This window comes from Melanerpes formicivorus, unplaced genomic scaffold, assembly GCF_026170545.1.
Source record: "Melanerpes formicivorus ecotype bairdi unplaced genomic scaffold, bMelFor1.0.p_v2 SCAF_16, whole genome shotgun sequence".
Taxonomy (NCBI): Eukaryota; Metazoa; Chordata; class Aves; order Piciformes; family Picidae; genus Melanerpes; species Melanerpes formicivorus.
In genome coordinates this window covers 16,157,375-16,172,945 of record NW_027142368.1, presented here as the reverse complement: position 1 = coordinate 16,172,945, position 15,571 = coordinate 16,157,375, and the positions used below count along the sequence as shown (strand labels likewise).

Genomic DNA, 15,571 nt, shown 5'->3' with positions numbered 1-15,571 from the left:
TGGCTGAGCAGCTATAGAAGAAGATCAGCACTTCAGACAAGACTCCTGGAGTTGAGATCAAGTTCAGAAGCTCCTGTTCCCGGGATTTCCTCTCCATGCAGCCAGCCCAGGGAAACCGCAGATCCTCGGGGGACTGAGTGCGAAGCTCCCTCCTTCCCCCTCGCTTCTCCTTTTGGCTGCTTTTTTTTTTTTTTTTTTTTTTTTAATTCTGTTTAAAATTTATTTTTTGTTCGTTTCCTTTTTTTTTTTTTTTTTTTTTTTTTACCCCCTTTTTTTCCCATTTTTTCCTCCCCTTCTTTGACCTCAGTATAAAGTGGGAACTGGGGGAAGAGTGTATTTTCGGACCGACCGGTCACGGGCCCGTGGCTACCCACCCTTAAACCGGGATGTCTCTCCCCTCGGCTCTGCTACCGGCGCTGCTCCTGGGGCTATTGTGGCCCGGGGTTGTTCGCTGCCGGTCACTCCCTAGTCACCTCCCTGCCGGGTCCCGCCAGCGTCGCTGGGACGCTGCTCTTTTCGCCCGTTCCGTCGCTCGACTCCCGGCCGAACGCCGGGATGCTGCCCGCGACGGGGACTACCTCCTAGGCATCAAACGCTTGCGGCGTCTCTACTGCAACGTGGGCATCGGCTTCCACATCCAGGTCCTGCCCGACGGCCGTATCGATGGGATCCACAGCGAGAATCGATACAGTAAGCCGACGACCCCCGCGATGGGGGCAGATGAGCCGCTCCGCGCCCGCAGAACCGCCCCCAGCGGGTGCGGAGCGGCTCACCTGCCCCGGAGACAATAATATTTGCCAAAAGGAGGGTGGATGCATGGCAAACCCTTAAATACCCGAAAAAAATCCACCCGCCCGTGACACCGCGGAGCTGCCGACTCGGCTGCCCCGGGGGTGGGGGCGTCCCGGGTACTAGGGCTGTAGCGGAGCCCACCAGGCACTCCGGCGGAGTTCCTGGGCGCTGCTCAGCGCTGTGCTGTGCCTTAGCCGCAGGTGGGCATCAGGTGTCGGAGCTGCCTTAACATCTGGAGGATTCGCAGTCCCGTGGGTCGCCCGGTCTGAGCAGGGTATGGGGAGAGCCCGGCTCTCCCCAAACCTTGAAAAGCATCTGCTGGGGATTTAACCCCGTGGCCCCATGACTCTGATATCCAACTGAAACAATAAGATCTGGGAGGGGAGATATAAGCTGCATGATGACAAATGTTTCATTTGCTCCAAGCACACTCTTGGTTTATTTTAACCTTGTCTACACAGGAGAATGCCTGGGGGCAAAGTAAAAATAGTTACTTAGCTAAAAGAAGAGAGGTCTCAGCATGGGGCAGCACATGGAGTGTGAGGCTGGGGTTCTGTGGCCACCCACAGCAGTGCAGGGGCATGGGGATCACGCTGGGGATGGGCACATCTGGGTGAGTGCAGCACTGGCACCACACATTCCTTCAGGGCACATCCCTTCCTTTGTCCTCCTGATTCCTGTGTCTCTTCTGTAGGTCTGCTGGAAATCTCCCCTGTGGAAAGAGGAGTGGTGAGCATATTTGGTGTTAGAAGTGGACTCTTCGTGGCCATGAATAGCAAAGGCAAACTCTATGGATCTGTAAGTAGCCAATTGTGTGCCTGGGGAGGGGACCGTGGTCAGCTGGGGAGTGAAATGTGTGTGGTGTTAGAAGCTTTCCAAGCCCCATACTTGCCCCTCTTGGGTCAGGGAACAGAGAGCAGTCCTTACTGCCTTGACAACAGTAACTGTTCTGCCCACTTAGGCTGTTAGCTGAGTTTTAGAAGTGCATCACACTTCCTTAGTTTCCCCACAAAAACTACGGTCACCCAACCACAACTACCCATCTTGTCTACCACACAGGTAAACAGAGCAGTCATTTGTGTGGCAAGACCTCAAGCTAGCCTCAGTCTGTATCTTTCTTGCATTTGAGTACAAACAGCCTTAAACAGGCATGACAATCACTCACTCCATCTCTTGGAGGGCACTTGAACTTGTGATAAGCCAGGCCCCTACAAATGACCCTTTATGATGTGATGAATCAGTGCCTGTCACATACCTGTTGCTCACTCTTTGTTGATGCTCTTGATTGAAGAGTCTGTTCTCCTGACTTCGTCATCCTTAAGGTCTGGCCTTATAAGAAGGTGGATCTACTAGTAGACAATGCAGATAATTTGTTTTGCACTGAATCTTTGGAAAAGATAGAGGCATCTTATCAAACACACTTGAGGTGGACAGTCACGGTGCCTGTCCTTGCCCATGTTGAGCTGGCCCCCTGCTTTTGAGCTCACCTCTGTATAAGTAATTAGCATCTCTTCAAACCCATATTCCTAGGTCTCCCTTCTTACCCCTGGCTTTTCTACTTCATGTTTCTCAAGTATGCTGTGAAGAAATTTGGGCTGAGGAGGAGCCAGTCCATGTCACAGTGAACTAGGGCATTTTAACATGAAGACATGAAGCATCTAGAATTATTTTCTGGGTCATTGGTCAGTCCTGTTACAGAGGATTTGTATTTACATAAAAGCCAGGCAGAATCAGCCACCAACATGCAGGAGCTCCCTCTGAGTTGTTTCAAAGACTGCTGCTTTGGTGTTCTGGATAAAGCAATTCCCAGTGCAGTGTTTGAACACTTTCAGCTTGGCAGGCTGAGAGCTCTCTGATGAAGCCCTAAGCTTTTGTCCAATAATAAGAGAGGGGTTGGTTTGTTACCCACCAGATAGCAACACACTCCTGACACCTGTCCCACTTTGTGCTTACTTGTGAATGAAACCTCTTTGCTGGAAGGGTGCCTTTGCCAGCTCTGTTTTCCCCATCCGTTACCATAAGTGAATCCAAACCCTTCCTTCAATGCTAGAACTAGAGCAGCAGAAAGCATTGTCCATGCTGAGTGTCTTTCAAACGCCTCTCTCTCCTCAAGCAATGTGAGAAGGTGCTGGCATTCAGATTGTTCTGAAATCTCTCAGGCAGTTTATTGCTGGTAGGACAACCACTCAGCAATTTGATGAGCAGGGCAGCAGAACTGGCTTGCACCTTATCCCACTGCAGCCCTGGTAAATGTGCCCCTCTCCCTCAAGAGTGCAGACACACCTATGGGTGTCCTTCCCACCTTTGGCTGTAGATGCCCAGCCTGGACACAGCATCCTTAATGATCCTCTGAGTCCTGTTTGAAGCTTCGTTTGGATGACCACTTCAAAAGAGATTACTAAGGGAGGGTGGGGGTCAGCTCCCCACAGCACAGCTTCTACACCTGGTAGCAAGAATATTTCCACACCTGATGTTTAAAATTCCTTCCCTCTCATTCTTTCCTTTTCATTTCAGACCCATTTCAATGACGAGTGCAAATTCAAAGAGATTCTCCTGCCAAACAACTACAATGCTTACGAATCCAGGATTTACCCCGGGATGTACATAGCCCTGAGCAAAAATGGAAGAACAAAGAAAGGCAATAAAGTATCTCCCACAATGACAGTGACACATTTTCTGCCTAGAATCTGAGACATCACCCTTCAGACCTACCTCAGCACAGGGGAAGATTCAGAACGTGTTTGGGGAAAAGAAACATGGTGCACTTTTACTGGAGACTTTTATGCAAGAGGAGGTGTAAGATATTTAAGTTAATTATTTAAGTCTGTATATATTGCCACAGAATTTATTTATAGTTCTGATTTTGATGGGGTTTGGTTGTTGTTGGTTTTTACATTTCTGAGAACAAAACAAACCTCCAACCCAAGGTGTTTCACTTCATGGTGCAACAGTAGAAGACTTCTGCTTTGTGGTTTAACTCATCTCTAAGTTATCACAGGTGTGCTGCTACTCCTTGTCCTACAAGAGGTGAAATTCAGCTCCTCTGTTACGATGTTTTGCACTGTTTGTGTGTTGTCTCATGGTTGTACCTCTGTCTCTGTGTGTGTGTATGTTTGTTTGTTTGCTGTGGTGGCTTTGTTCTCCTCTGCCTGTTTTCCAACCCCACCTCACGACTCCCAGAGAAGCTGCTGGCCTCCGAGGCGGAGCGGTGGCGGAGGTGCCTGGGTGGGATGCCAGCGTGGAGCCACACACAATGCCTGACCTCCTTTGTGCCGCGTTGCTATTTAATTGGAACAGTATCGGTTTACCTCGGCACGGAGAGCGCGGTGCTGAAGAGCTACCCCACAAATCTGTTTTTAGATCTGCCAGTGCTGAACTTTGAACTTTCCTGCAGTCCGTCATCTTAGAGCTGCCAGGAGGTAGAGAGGCTTAAGCACCTACATAAACTCAGAAGATTGGGCTTTTCCCCCTCCCCCCCCCTTTCCCCCTCCCCATTTAGATAAACAGGAGCAGAGGATCTTGTATAGGTCCTCAGTGGAAGCTCATGTTTGATGTGGTCACTTGGCATTAGGCGGAAAAAAGAGAGGTGTCTGTCCCCCCTGCAAGGAGCACCCTGTGAGAGACACTATGGGAACCAGTTATGCTTTATCCAAATCAAATGCCCTTTCACTTTTGGAGGCTACATCCATTTGTCAAAAGTTTGTGCAACTGCAACACTGAGAAGCTCTCACAAGGCAAAAGCATTTGCTGGTTGGTAGAAAGCACAGGCTCCACAGAGAGAATTCACATTGATTACGAGGAATCAAGGTTGGGTTGTACTATTTAATGGCTTTGGTGCAGTATTTGGAAGGAGAAACATGCTGCTTTTTGTTTTACTGTCTCATTCCCTGACAAAGTTGATTGATTTCTACCTCACTAACTCTCCAAGCCAGTCTCCTAACAAAATCTGCATGGAAGGAAGGTCCACACTCTGCTGCCTGCTCTTACAGCTCTGGAGGAGGTCCCAGGGGAACAATTGTAATCCCAAATCTCTCTTTTTTTCCATATGTAGCCAAAAGTATTCAGGATAGAGTTGGTTGCATCCTATTTGAGCCTTGTCACGTTTGAGCTATCTTTACCCAGTGGTTTACTTTTAGTAAGGATGATCATGGTGAAAATATTTGCAGACAGCTGTCAGGCTGCAGTACGATATCGTCATCAAGTAACCCTAGAGTTTTCTTTCTATATTGTGCAAGTGTAACTCCTGTCTCTAACCTGATGAAGGGAAAGACAGGTTTGATGAAGGGAGAAGCACCAAAAGGATCCATTTGTCCCTATTTCTTTCTTTCTGCTCCTTAAGAGATACATCGTCTTTGGGGCATTGAGTGGGAGCCAGGACTAACCACAATGTTTGATGACTTTAGAGGATGTTTACAGATCATCTTCCAACCTAAACTCGTTATTTCTCACTACATGCAGATCTGAGTTGAGCTTTTTTTCCTTCTCTTTACATTCCTACACAAAAGCCTTTGTTCCTTTGTAAGGGTGTAGACTTGCCTCTGTCCTCTACTCACACCTGACCTTGAAGACAAAATCTACTCACCAAAGTTCAGTAAGATCAGAGCAGACCAGGACCAGTTCTTAAGCCAGCTGCTGTCAAAGCAAAGCAAAAGGAAGCCAAATAAGAGAGAGCCCCTAGGAAACAGCATGCCCGAGGAACTTGATCTTAGTTTTTTCTGTAATCTGGGGGATTTCTCTACTTTCTGTGCTTTCTGTACGCTGAGTGATCGTTATGTAATTACTACCACTACCTCTGAAAATCCCACGGCTTTGTTCCAGGTTTCAGATAGCAAAAGCAGATCACAAAGATTTCTCTCTGGGAATGGCTCTTCTCTGTCACTTTTCACTCCACTAAACCCACAGCCGGCGGCCTCAGACGGGACACGCTCAGAGGTAGCTGTTGTAACTTTGGAATGTTGTGATAAAACCTCGCTGCCAACCTTACATGGTACGAACGAGCCCTCACCATTTGCCAGGCTCTGTCTGTAGTTTTATACAGGTGCTGTTCAAGACTGTGGTGTATGTGCTGTGCACATTGACATGCATAATAAATGATAAACGTTGACGAGGCGCGGCGCCCTGGTGTTGATTTGAGCTCTGTGGAAGGCAACGCAGCCTGCAGCGGAAGCCAAACCAAAAAATGCCACTTCACTCTCCTGAGGAGCAGGGAGCCTCTGCACCTAAGCCAGCTACTTCACAAATGACAGCCTGGATTTCTTACTCAGCTAAAGTTCCCCTGGCTGAAGCTGGAAGTTGTCCAGGAAAGCCCAGCTTCACCAGCTCGGTAACAGACACCCAGGCTTGCATCTGCCACATGCTAGAGTTGTATTCTTGGCGTGGTTACAGCAGCGGCATCTAAGATTAACGGTCAGAGGCAAAATCCAGCTCTGGAGTTGATGTTGCTGGGTGTTAAAGTTATGAATGAAGTCTGGTTGCCTTTTCTTTGGCTTTAGGAAGTGCTGCTTTGCTCTCTCTGTGAAGCAGGACTACCCTGATGCCAGGGGGCTGCAGGCTCACCTATCTGATGGGTCTCTTTTTGCAGTCAGTGATTATACTCCAGGAAGTGTATCCAAAAGTGCAGTGCTTTGTAGCACTTTATAGTGAGATTCTTTTGCACAGCTTGTGTTTACCAATACTCACACGTGTGCACTTTTGCACACATGCACACTGCAGCAACTCTCTGTGCTTTCAGCATTAGCCTCTTCCTAGGATTACGCAAGGACAGGTAACAGGAATGACTGTTCAGGGTTGATCTTACACAGGAGTTTGCCCAGCTAAGCAGGGCCCACAAAAAAAAGGAGAAAGCCAGGCCCCAACATACAGACTTCTCTATTTAATTTTCCACTGGGTAATGTTTCTTTTCCTGTTCCTAGAAAGGGGAAGGCAGTAGATAAGCTGGGAATGTCCAGTGCCCTCACTCCGAGTAAGAGCAATTCCTCTCTAAAGCTGCATGGGCTCTATAAATATGTAGCACAGGTGGAGTTTTTTTAACCGGACAAGTATAGCTGCAGCATGTTTAATGCTCCTATGAATAGAGGCAGAATAAATAGGCCAGCAGGCATATATAATTATTTTTTCATAATTAACCTTCTTGTTTACACTGCTTGGGAAAAAAGGGAAGAATAAATGTACATTTCAAAACTATAACCAAACAATACAGTCAAGGATAAGAACTTGTTTCAGGCTTAGGGAGACTTTTAAGTGTAATTCAAAGACTGGAGACACATCCCAAGACTTGGTTCTTTGGAGGGTGAGATTTAAGAGTAGTAGCTTTGTAGGTGCATAGCACCTCAAGCACACGTGGTCCTATGCCCACAGAAATACAAGCATCTGTGGCACTGCAGCTTGAGATGACCCAGAGGACTCTAGAGAAATGTTGCTCCGCTGCCATCACCCATTTTTTGCTTCACTGGTAAATCAGCTTTCCTCACACTCCCTTTGGTGGTAGTAAAAGAACTGTGTTCATGGTGAAAATTGATTTTAACCCCCCTCAAAAAAAGGAAAAAAAGGCTCTGATGCATCATGTTTCTGAGGTCACCAAGAGCATTGCCATAGAATCACAGAATAGATTTGGTTGGAAGAAAACTTCATGATCATCTAGTCCAATACCGAGCTCCTGGCGTACTCAGTGCTCCTCCGTGCTCTACCAAACAGCTCTGTATAGAACATTCCTGAGGGTGGGTCAACCCCTTCCATAAGCCAGGCATGTTTCCCCTCTCCAGTGACAGTGCAGTCTGGCCCACAGGAGCTGTGCCAGCCTGGCCCACAGGAGCTGTGCCAGCCTGGCCCTGGGCCATGCCCCTGCATGCCAGAGGAAAGAGAGAGACAAAGCTTCAAGCCCCACTGCTCACTTGCAGATCAGTGTGTTTTGAACGGTCCATGCTTCACATTTTCTGCCTCATCCATGACCTCCACTACTCTGTATCAAATCTGTGCTAACAAAAATCAGCATGACAAAACCCTGCCTGGGATGGAAATAGCCACAGGTTTCAGAGCACTCGCTGGGTTTATAGTGCCAGATTCGGCTATTCACACTTTGCCACTTGGTTTCCACTGCAGTGTGTTAACTGACCATGCAAGTGGCCAATTAAAGAGAGTCTGTTAAGGGCTGAGGAGGCTTTTGACAAAGGCTAGCAAGCACTTCGGCAAGAAAGTTAAAAGGCATTCCCTGCAAAGCTGCAGCTCCCTAAATGACACAAAGTATTGTTTCTTGCCAAGTGCAGATGGAGGCAGATTTTGAAAGCAGGAAACCCAGTTTGAAGCTTAAAAAATACCCAACCCAAACCCAAACCCAGACCAAACCAAACCAAACAAACTCAGCAAAACAAAAAAAAATCCAACCCAAAGCCCCCTAAAATCTGCCTCACTTCTTCTTCTACCAAGTAGTTCAAGCACAGATGGGATAGTGCAGAACTGTAGTACCGAGCTGCTTTCAGGCTTACAACATGCAACAGGGAGGCACAGCTTGATTTCAGTTGCCTGTTCACCAGCCACAATTTACTGACTTAAGGAAAAAATCTACCCTGAACCATTTGCTTTAAAAATTGATTACAAACAAAACCAATAAACACCCCCCCCCCCCCCAACAAACTAGCTTTGTGTCATGCCATGAAATGTCTCTGACCAGTCACTGAGGGCAGATAATTACTTCATATAAAGCAATGACAAGGTCTTCTCTGGTGGCTCTATTACACATTTCTTAGTGCTGCCTACAGAACAGATCAGCTGGGGGGTTTTAAATTGTTTTGAAGACTATTTATAAATGCTTAAAAACTTAGGAATACCAAGCAAATGTTCCTAACCCCTGAGTATGGTTTGGTTTACCTTTTGGCAAGCATATTTATAAAAGAAAAGTAACAGTGAGGCAATCCTTTCTGAGCTGATGTTAGAAGCTATGTCTTGTCCATGCTAAAGATACACTGAGTCTGTAAAGTGTTTCTCAGTGGAGTCTCCTGCTGCCAAGGGTCTGCAGCCTGAATGGTTCTGTGCTGGGAGTGAAGCAAGGAAGCAAAATGAAGCTGAGAGTTGCTAATAGGTTCCCTATATGCTTTGTTACAGAGGCAGAAATCATGCAGCGAATGGAAGGGGTTTGAGGAGTGAATAGTTCAGTACAACACTGGAGAAGCAGAGGCTGGGGAGGTCTCTGCCACCAGGTAATCTGTGATGCCAGCAGCATGGTGACACAAGGGATCCAGCCCTTCCCTCCTCAGTGTCCATGGAGTGTGGTGAAGATGGTGAGCAACTGAAACTTACCTCAGCTGCAGCTGTGTGGTGGGTGGAGAATGATGGGTGGGTATCTAAACGATGGGTAATGACCAACACTCGGAAATGTGCCAGAAAGGTTTCAGCCTGGGCAGGTCACATCATGGCACCTTTTTGACATTCATCTCTGGGCTTTTAGCTCCCTGTTTCCAAGCTGCCATTATAAAATACATCCATTATAAAACATTCAATCCATTATAAAACATATTGACTATAAAATATATCCATTATGAAACATATCCACTGTAAAAAAATGTGAGAGACAGGCAGACACCGAGTTTGTGAGAGTGTGGGACCCACAAACAGCACAGCTTGTGGCTGAGCAAAGTCAGACTAGGAATGGGGGTTCCTTTACTCAGCATCAGCTGTGCTGGGCACTGAATGGGGCAGGACTCCTGGGGGGAAAAAAAGAAGAAAGGTTTGTACTTGGGCAGATTTGAGTTGCATGGGCAGGTTTAATTAAGTTTTTCCTAAGTTCTGAGTGCTGGATTCACCTTAAGTACCTTCCAGTGACACTCTGCCTGTGCACATGCAATTACATTTGATTACCAATCAGATTACTTTATTGTGGGTAGATACAGCAGTACTCATTCTCTATGGCTCCCCAGGCTCTGTTGACCTTCACTATGGTTCATTCACACTACTTCATATAGGTTAAAGAAAGTGATTTAGTGATGTTTGTACCAATTAACATATTCCAGGTTCAAATTGGCTGCTAATCAGGTTACCTCTGAAGTACAAATCAGATCTTTATCAGCTTAAAGGTATTTGGCAAGTGTCAAAGCCACTTGGTAAAACTGGGTGGTTTCTGGGGAGCTGTATTTACATATTGTTTCATTATCTCCCCAGCTACATCTGTTTGCTTCCAGTGCCTTCAAGAAAAGTGTTTGTAATGCTAGCTGGGGCCAGTGCAGCTGGTTAATGGCACTGAGGTTAAGGCTGCCTGTGAGAAGAAAGGGAGTACCACCTGTGGGATGAGTATCCATTAAAGGTGGGAGAGACCCAGCCTTGGGGGATCTTGTTAGAGAGGTTTAGAAGACGTGTCCAGCCATGCACCCCCGACTGATAGCTGCTCAGCAAGTAAGAGACCATCCATGAGGAACGTTTCTGAAGCTTTTTTTGGACAAACCTTTTGTAAGCTCTTTGACTTAGCCAGATGGTAACTGAGTTCCTGCTCAGATCCCTGTCCAGAGTCAGGATTGCCCTAGGCTGGCTCACAACATCTCATGGCTGACCAGTGCAGCAGGCTACTCCAGTACCTCCCCATGGCCACCATTAACACTGGAACCCAGCACCATCACAGCCATTTCCCATCTACATGACAGCTCCCAAGGTAGGGAGAAGAAAGACCAGGGGGAGCCTCAACTCCTCCACCAGCACAGCCTGGGGTAAGGACCACCACTCTGCCAGGCTTTGGTGCCCCTGTCCTCTCCCCCCCAGCTAGCACTGAGCAGCAGAGTGGCTCCATATTACCTGGTGGGAAAAGGGCAGGTTACAGCTCCCCGGCACTCACCTTCCCTGCTGAGTCCCGCTCCAAGAAACCCTGACGCTGCTGCAAGCAGGAGCTCTTCCCTGAGGAATTACACATTAACCTGGGCAGTTGAGTTGCTGTCTCAGCTGTCTGGGCTCGCACTGGAGCCAGAGTGTCTTTTTGTCAGTGCCTTTCCTTCGAGGGCTGAGATAAGAGAGGTGATTCCCCTGGGCATGAGGTTACTGTGGGGCAGCGCTGAGGTGTCCTGCGGAGCTTGCTCCTGGCACGGCCGTGCCCGCACGGCTAGGCAGGTCTGACCTGCCAACAGCCATAACTTGGGCTGCATTTTATTGCAGCTTTTCCACAGCCACAAAGCAAAATTACCTCGGTTGCCCTTTTCCTTCTTTTTGACCTTCCTTCACTGGGGCTGGGTGACTGGCACTGCCTTTCCCCAGCAGCCCTGCCCATGCCCAGCTTCCTCCTTGCACACAGTGGGCTGCTCCTGCCAAGAAACATCTCACATTCATCCCAGTGCCCTTCCTTCTCCCATGCCATCCTGCTTTGACATTTTGTCCTCATTTTGCTGTTTTCCTTTATCCCTCACATGTCTGCTTTGATTTTCTACTCAACTTTTCTTATGTTCCTTAGTTGTGGTACCTCCAAACACCCTCCCTTTCTCTCCCACTTTTTCTCCTCTTTCTCTATCCCTTGAGATCCTCTGTTAGATTTTAATGTGGAGACCTCATGAATCACCTTAAGGCCAAAGACACTCAGGCTTTAGCCAGGCATGTACCTGGACCTCGATCTGCTGTGGCTGGCGTGGGTCAGAGCAGTAGTGATGCAAACTCTGCCAACATGGGAGCAACTCATGCCTATAGCCAGCCCTGTGACTCAGATTCCTCCCTGCAGATGTTGATCTGTTTGGACTGTTCACCATGCTCTTGCCAGAGTGAGTTAATTCTCATGGAATCATAGAATTGTAGAATGGTTTGGGTTGGAAAGGACCTTTAGAGGTCATCTAATGATGACTCACCAAAGAGTAGGAACATTTTCAACTAGATCAAGTTGCTCAGAGCCCTGTCCAACCTGACCTTGAATGTTTCCAGGGATGGGACAACCTAGTTCAGTGTTCTATCACCATCATGGTACAAAGCTTCTCATATCTACTGTAAGCCTCCCCTCTCTTAGTTTCAAACTCTCTTACTGCTCTGGTTGGTATCTGCCCTTGGTTTTCACCTTCTTCAGGAAGCTCAAGGTCATTTTCAGGTAGGTGTAGAACTTCTCACTCACCTATATTTTATTTTGACCAAAACACTTCCTTTCCCTCAGTCTTTTCCAGTTTCTCTCCCCTATGTCTGAGGCTTGCAGAGCTAGTCAAACCAGCTGTCAGCAAGCAATGGTCTAGCTGCAAGAGGTGAAGAGTTCAACACGTGCATCTGGCTGAAGAACAAGGTGGGTTAGCCACAACCTGTCACGGAAGCATAATCAGAACATTAGGTGTCCTTTTACCAGATAGAAAAGCATAAACCCCAGGTCCTATGTGCCCTCTGATATGTTATCAGATGTGATTCACTGGATTGTATCTGGTTTTGCAGTCAGCATGGGCAATTCAGCCCAGGGGTTTCAGCATGCTTAGCGTGGTCAAGGAAGAGCACTAATGGATTTATAGAACTGTCTGAGAGCTATAGAACTATCTGAGCTCTATTACTCTGAAAGTCCTGTGCTGTGCAAAGAGTGAGTGTCTGGATGGAATAATCAAAGCAGAGTGTATTTTAGGCAAAAGGCTATCAACACAGGCGGCCACAGGTGGTAGAAGCCTCATCCCTGGAGGTTTTTAAGGCCAGGCTGGATGTGGCTCTGAGCAACCTGATCAAGTGTGAGTGGTCCCTGCCCATGGCAGGGGGGTTGGAGCTAGATGATCCTTGAGGTCCCATCCAACCCTAACAACTCTATGATTCTGTGTGTCTTCATGGAATGAATCCTGACCTTGCATGTCCCCAGGGATGGGGGCCTTCAGCACCTGCCTGGGCAACCTGTTCCTGTGTTCCACCACCTTCATAGTAAAGAACTTCTTCCTAACTTTTTTGGGCCCTTTAAGCCTCAGCTGACTGGTAGGCACAAGAGCCCAGCAAGCTGAGGAACAGCAAAACAGATTAGTTAAAATATTTTGTGAATAAAGACTGAAAAAAACCCAACAAATACCTCTTCAGGCTTTTACCTCTTCAGGTGGGAAAGTGCTGTCCTGATGCTTTCTGCTTGTAAATCAGGGCAGTGTGAATCAGTGACCTCACAGGAAGAGGGAGAGCAGGTTCTTGGGAGCATGTTCTACTTCATCACTTTCAAGCTCACTGTTTAGATTAATGTTCTCTCTTCTGCAGAACCATCACTGTAAATAAAGAAGGTTCCCAGTGCAGCCATGAAAGACCCACACTGACTTAGAAACCAAAGAGTGATGGAAGTACCCTGCTGCAAGCACCTGGTTGTGACCCTGGCAGGAAGGTGAGCAGATGTAGAAGCAAGGACTATGTCTAGATGAAGTCAAAAAGTTGTATGGTTCAGGTGGGTGCCATAGCTGCAGGTGGAAAATGATCACCCCCACGTCTCCTGCTGACATAAACCCCAGGCTTCTCTCCAGCAGGTTTCTGGAAGATGAGGCAGTATAAATTTGCATTTGTTCATTGTTTGCACTCTCCAAAAAGTTAATTAAGAAACACATGGAAGCAAACATGCCTGTGCTTGGCAGTTTGCTCTGATTCTATTCAGAGGAGCAGCAAACGTGCTGTCCTCTCGCTGGTGCAGCAAGCCTGCCCCACTCCGCCGCTGCCTCCTGCTTCCCAGGGCCGCCAGCAGCTGTCACCTGCACAGGCTGCTGCGTTAACAGAACTGCCTCTGCACGTGACCAGCAATAAAGGCAGCTCTTGGTGAGGGGAGTGCTCCAAAGGATATCTTTCTGATAAAAGGGATGGGTGCCTGAATTGACCATCATAAATCCACATTTAGGGCACAACCAGCAGGGGCTTTTTTATAGGCTGGGCTTTAGGGTCAACAAAAACACAACAGCCACAGCCCCACAAAGGTGTCTATAGAGATAAACATATCTATACATGCTTAAAATACCTCTGCTAGCTGTCAATAGCTATTCATTCTTTCCCTATCATGAGGACCTATGAAGTTTCACCACAGTGCACAGCCCACAGCTTTGTTCAAGATGGTGACACTGGGAAGGAATCCACTCAGTTATTCTGTAGAGGCAAATATTAACAGCCAGTGCTAATCCGTTTGATCACCGACACAAGCACACAGAATCACCACGGTTGGAAGAGACCTCAAAGATTATCAAGTCCAACCTGTCACCACAGACCTCATGACTAAACCATGGCACCAAGTGCCACGTCCAATCCCCTCCAGGGATGGTGACTCCACCACTTAAAAAAGAGAGCCACTCTCTAAGTCTCTCCAATGACACACAGCTTCAAGATATTTCTGTGGCTTCCCCATCTCTTCTCTGTAAATAAAATCCACCTGTACCTCCATTAAGGTACAATAAGCAGAAAGGCTAATTCAGCTTTTAACAAATGGAGTGCTACAACAGTGTTGGCAATAAAAAGCTGTGCCACAAAGACCACTTAGTGGTTAAAAGAGTCTCTCTTTTCCTGCTAAGGAGATTACAAGGTTATAATTTGTAAAATAAGCATATTCCTGTTAATTAAATTAAGGACTTGGGCTGCATAAGCAAATATCAATCAGAGGAGAGAAAGAGAGAGAGAGGGATGCTGAGTTTCACACATAATTTGTTTCTGGCTACTTAGCAGGGCTATGACAGACATTTGCTAAGAAGAGAGCAAACATTCACTGTTTAGCTCCCCCCTCCAGCTAACACCTATAAACCTCCATTAGCCAAAGTTACCTCCTTTGGCAGAGGGGATGGTTTGTTGAGGAAAAAATTTGCTGTGATGGCTTACAAAGAGCATTGGCTGCTGGTTTAAAGATGAACCAGCACTGAGTAAGTAAGAAACCTACACTTGCCCACTGCAGCCCTGACTCAGGTCTACTAAAGGGAGTAGGGAGGCTCCCATTGACTTCAGTGAAGTCAAGCCCTGCGTCAAATGCTGGGAAGGAATTGTACTCAACGTGTCCCCCAGGGATGTATAGCAAACCAGTGCAAACAGTTTGCAGTCAGCCTCACCTGGGTGCATGATGAGTGTCATTTTACCATCTGGGAAAGTCTCCCCCACAGTGCCTGCCCCCTCAAATGCCAAGGAAATGGTGTTCCTCTTCTCCAAGGAGGAACCATAGAATTATAGAATTGCTTGGGTTGCAAGAGACCTTTAAGTTTGAGTCCAACCATTAACACAGCACCACCAAGTCACCATTAAACCATAACCATATACCTCAGCACCACATCTCCATGGCCTTGAAAGCCCTCCAGGGATAGGGACTACAGCACTGCCCTGGGCAGCCTGGGCCAGGCCTTAGCAGCCCTTTTTATGAGAAACTGTTCCCCATGTCCAACCCAAACCTCCCCTGACACCACTTGAGGCTGTTTCCTCTTGTCCTGTTGCTTGTTCTTTGGGAGAACAGATGGACCCCAACCTGGCTCCATCCTCCTTTCTAGGAGTTGTAGAGAGTGAGAAGGTCTCCCCTGAGCCAAATGGATTTGCTCTATCCAGCTGTCTCAGACGTGCAACCCATGCCCAAGGCAAGCTCCATGCCAAACCAAGCCATACACCCCCACCAAGGAAAGGGGGGAGCTCCCTTTTGGGTTACTTGGCTGCATGCCCCTCTCATGCCTCTGCCTAAAAGTTGCCACTTCAGCTAACTGCATTCAACAAGGAGTCTTGTCTTTGGCAGGCATTAATGCAGTTTTGCTAAATGTCAGATCTAATAGTAGCAGCCAAAAGAGAGCAGGAGGAATGCTGTGTCATGGCATGGGCTGTGAACTGGCAGAGCCTGCTGCAAACAACAAAGCAATTCCAGCTACAGTTGTGCAGGAATGTGTTCCTGGGG

The 15,571-nt window shown here is 47.5% G+C and overlaps 1 protein-coding gene and 1 long non-coding RNA gene across 4 annotated transcripts; one reads left to right on the top strand and one right to left on the bottom strand.

Annotated features, from left to right (window-relative positions):
• Positions 1-386: 386 nt before the first annotated feature.
• FGF4 (fibroblast growth factor 4) lies at positions 387-3,554 on the top strand. Its single transcript, XM_068148618.1, has 3 exons — positions 387-690; positions 1,487-1,590; positions 3,307-3,554. The coding sequence occupies exons 1-3, from the start codon at positions 387-389 to the stop codon at positions 3,481-3,483; spliced, it is 585 nt and encodes a 194-aa protein (XP_068004719.1). The 3' UTR covers positions 3,484-3,554.
• Positions 1,203-10,679, bottom strand: LOC137446229 (uncharacterized). 3 transcript variants are annotated; one of them, XR_010988586.1, is made up of 5 exons: positions 10,607-10,679; positions 9,085-9,247; positions 5,375-5,424; positions 2,048-2,138; positions 1,203-1,504 (listed from the first exon to the last, which is right to left on the bottom strand). It is a non-coding gene; the product is annotated as an uncharacterized lncRNA (long non-coding RNA). The 3 variants fall into 3 exon arrangements; XR_010988587.1 differs by lacking the exon at positions 5,375-5,424 and having other exon boundaries at positions 2,048-2,141; XR_010988588.1 differs by lacking the exon at positions 5,375-5,424.
• Positions 10,680-15,571: the final 4,892 nt, after the last annotated feature.

What these genes read in the sequence shown, in the direction of transcription:
- FGF4 (XM_068148618.1), top strand. Translation starts at nt 387, where the DNA reads ATGTCTCTCCCCTCGGCTCTGCTACCGGCGCTGCTCCTGGGGCTATTG. An exon ending in CCACAGCGAGAATCGATACA is followed by an intron (nt 691 to 1,486) that starts GTAAGCCGACGA and finishes TCTCTTCTGTAG; the next exon opens with GTCTGCTGGAAATCTCCCCT. An exon ending in AAGGCAAACTCTATGGATCT is followed by an intron (nt 1,591 to 3,306) that starts GTAAGTAGCCAA and finishes TTTTCATTTCAG; the next exon opens with ACCCATTTCAATGACGAGTG.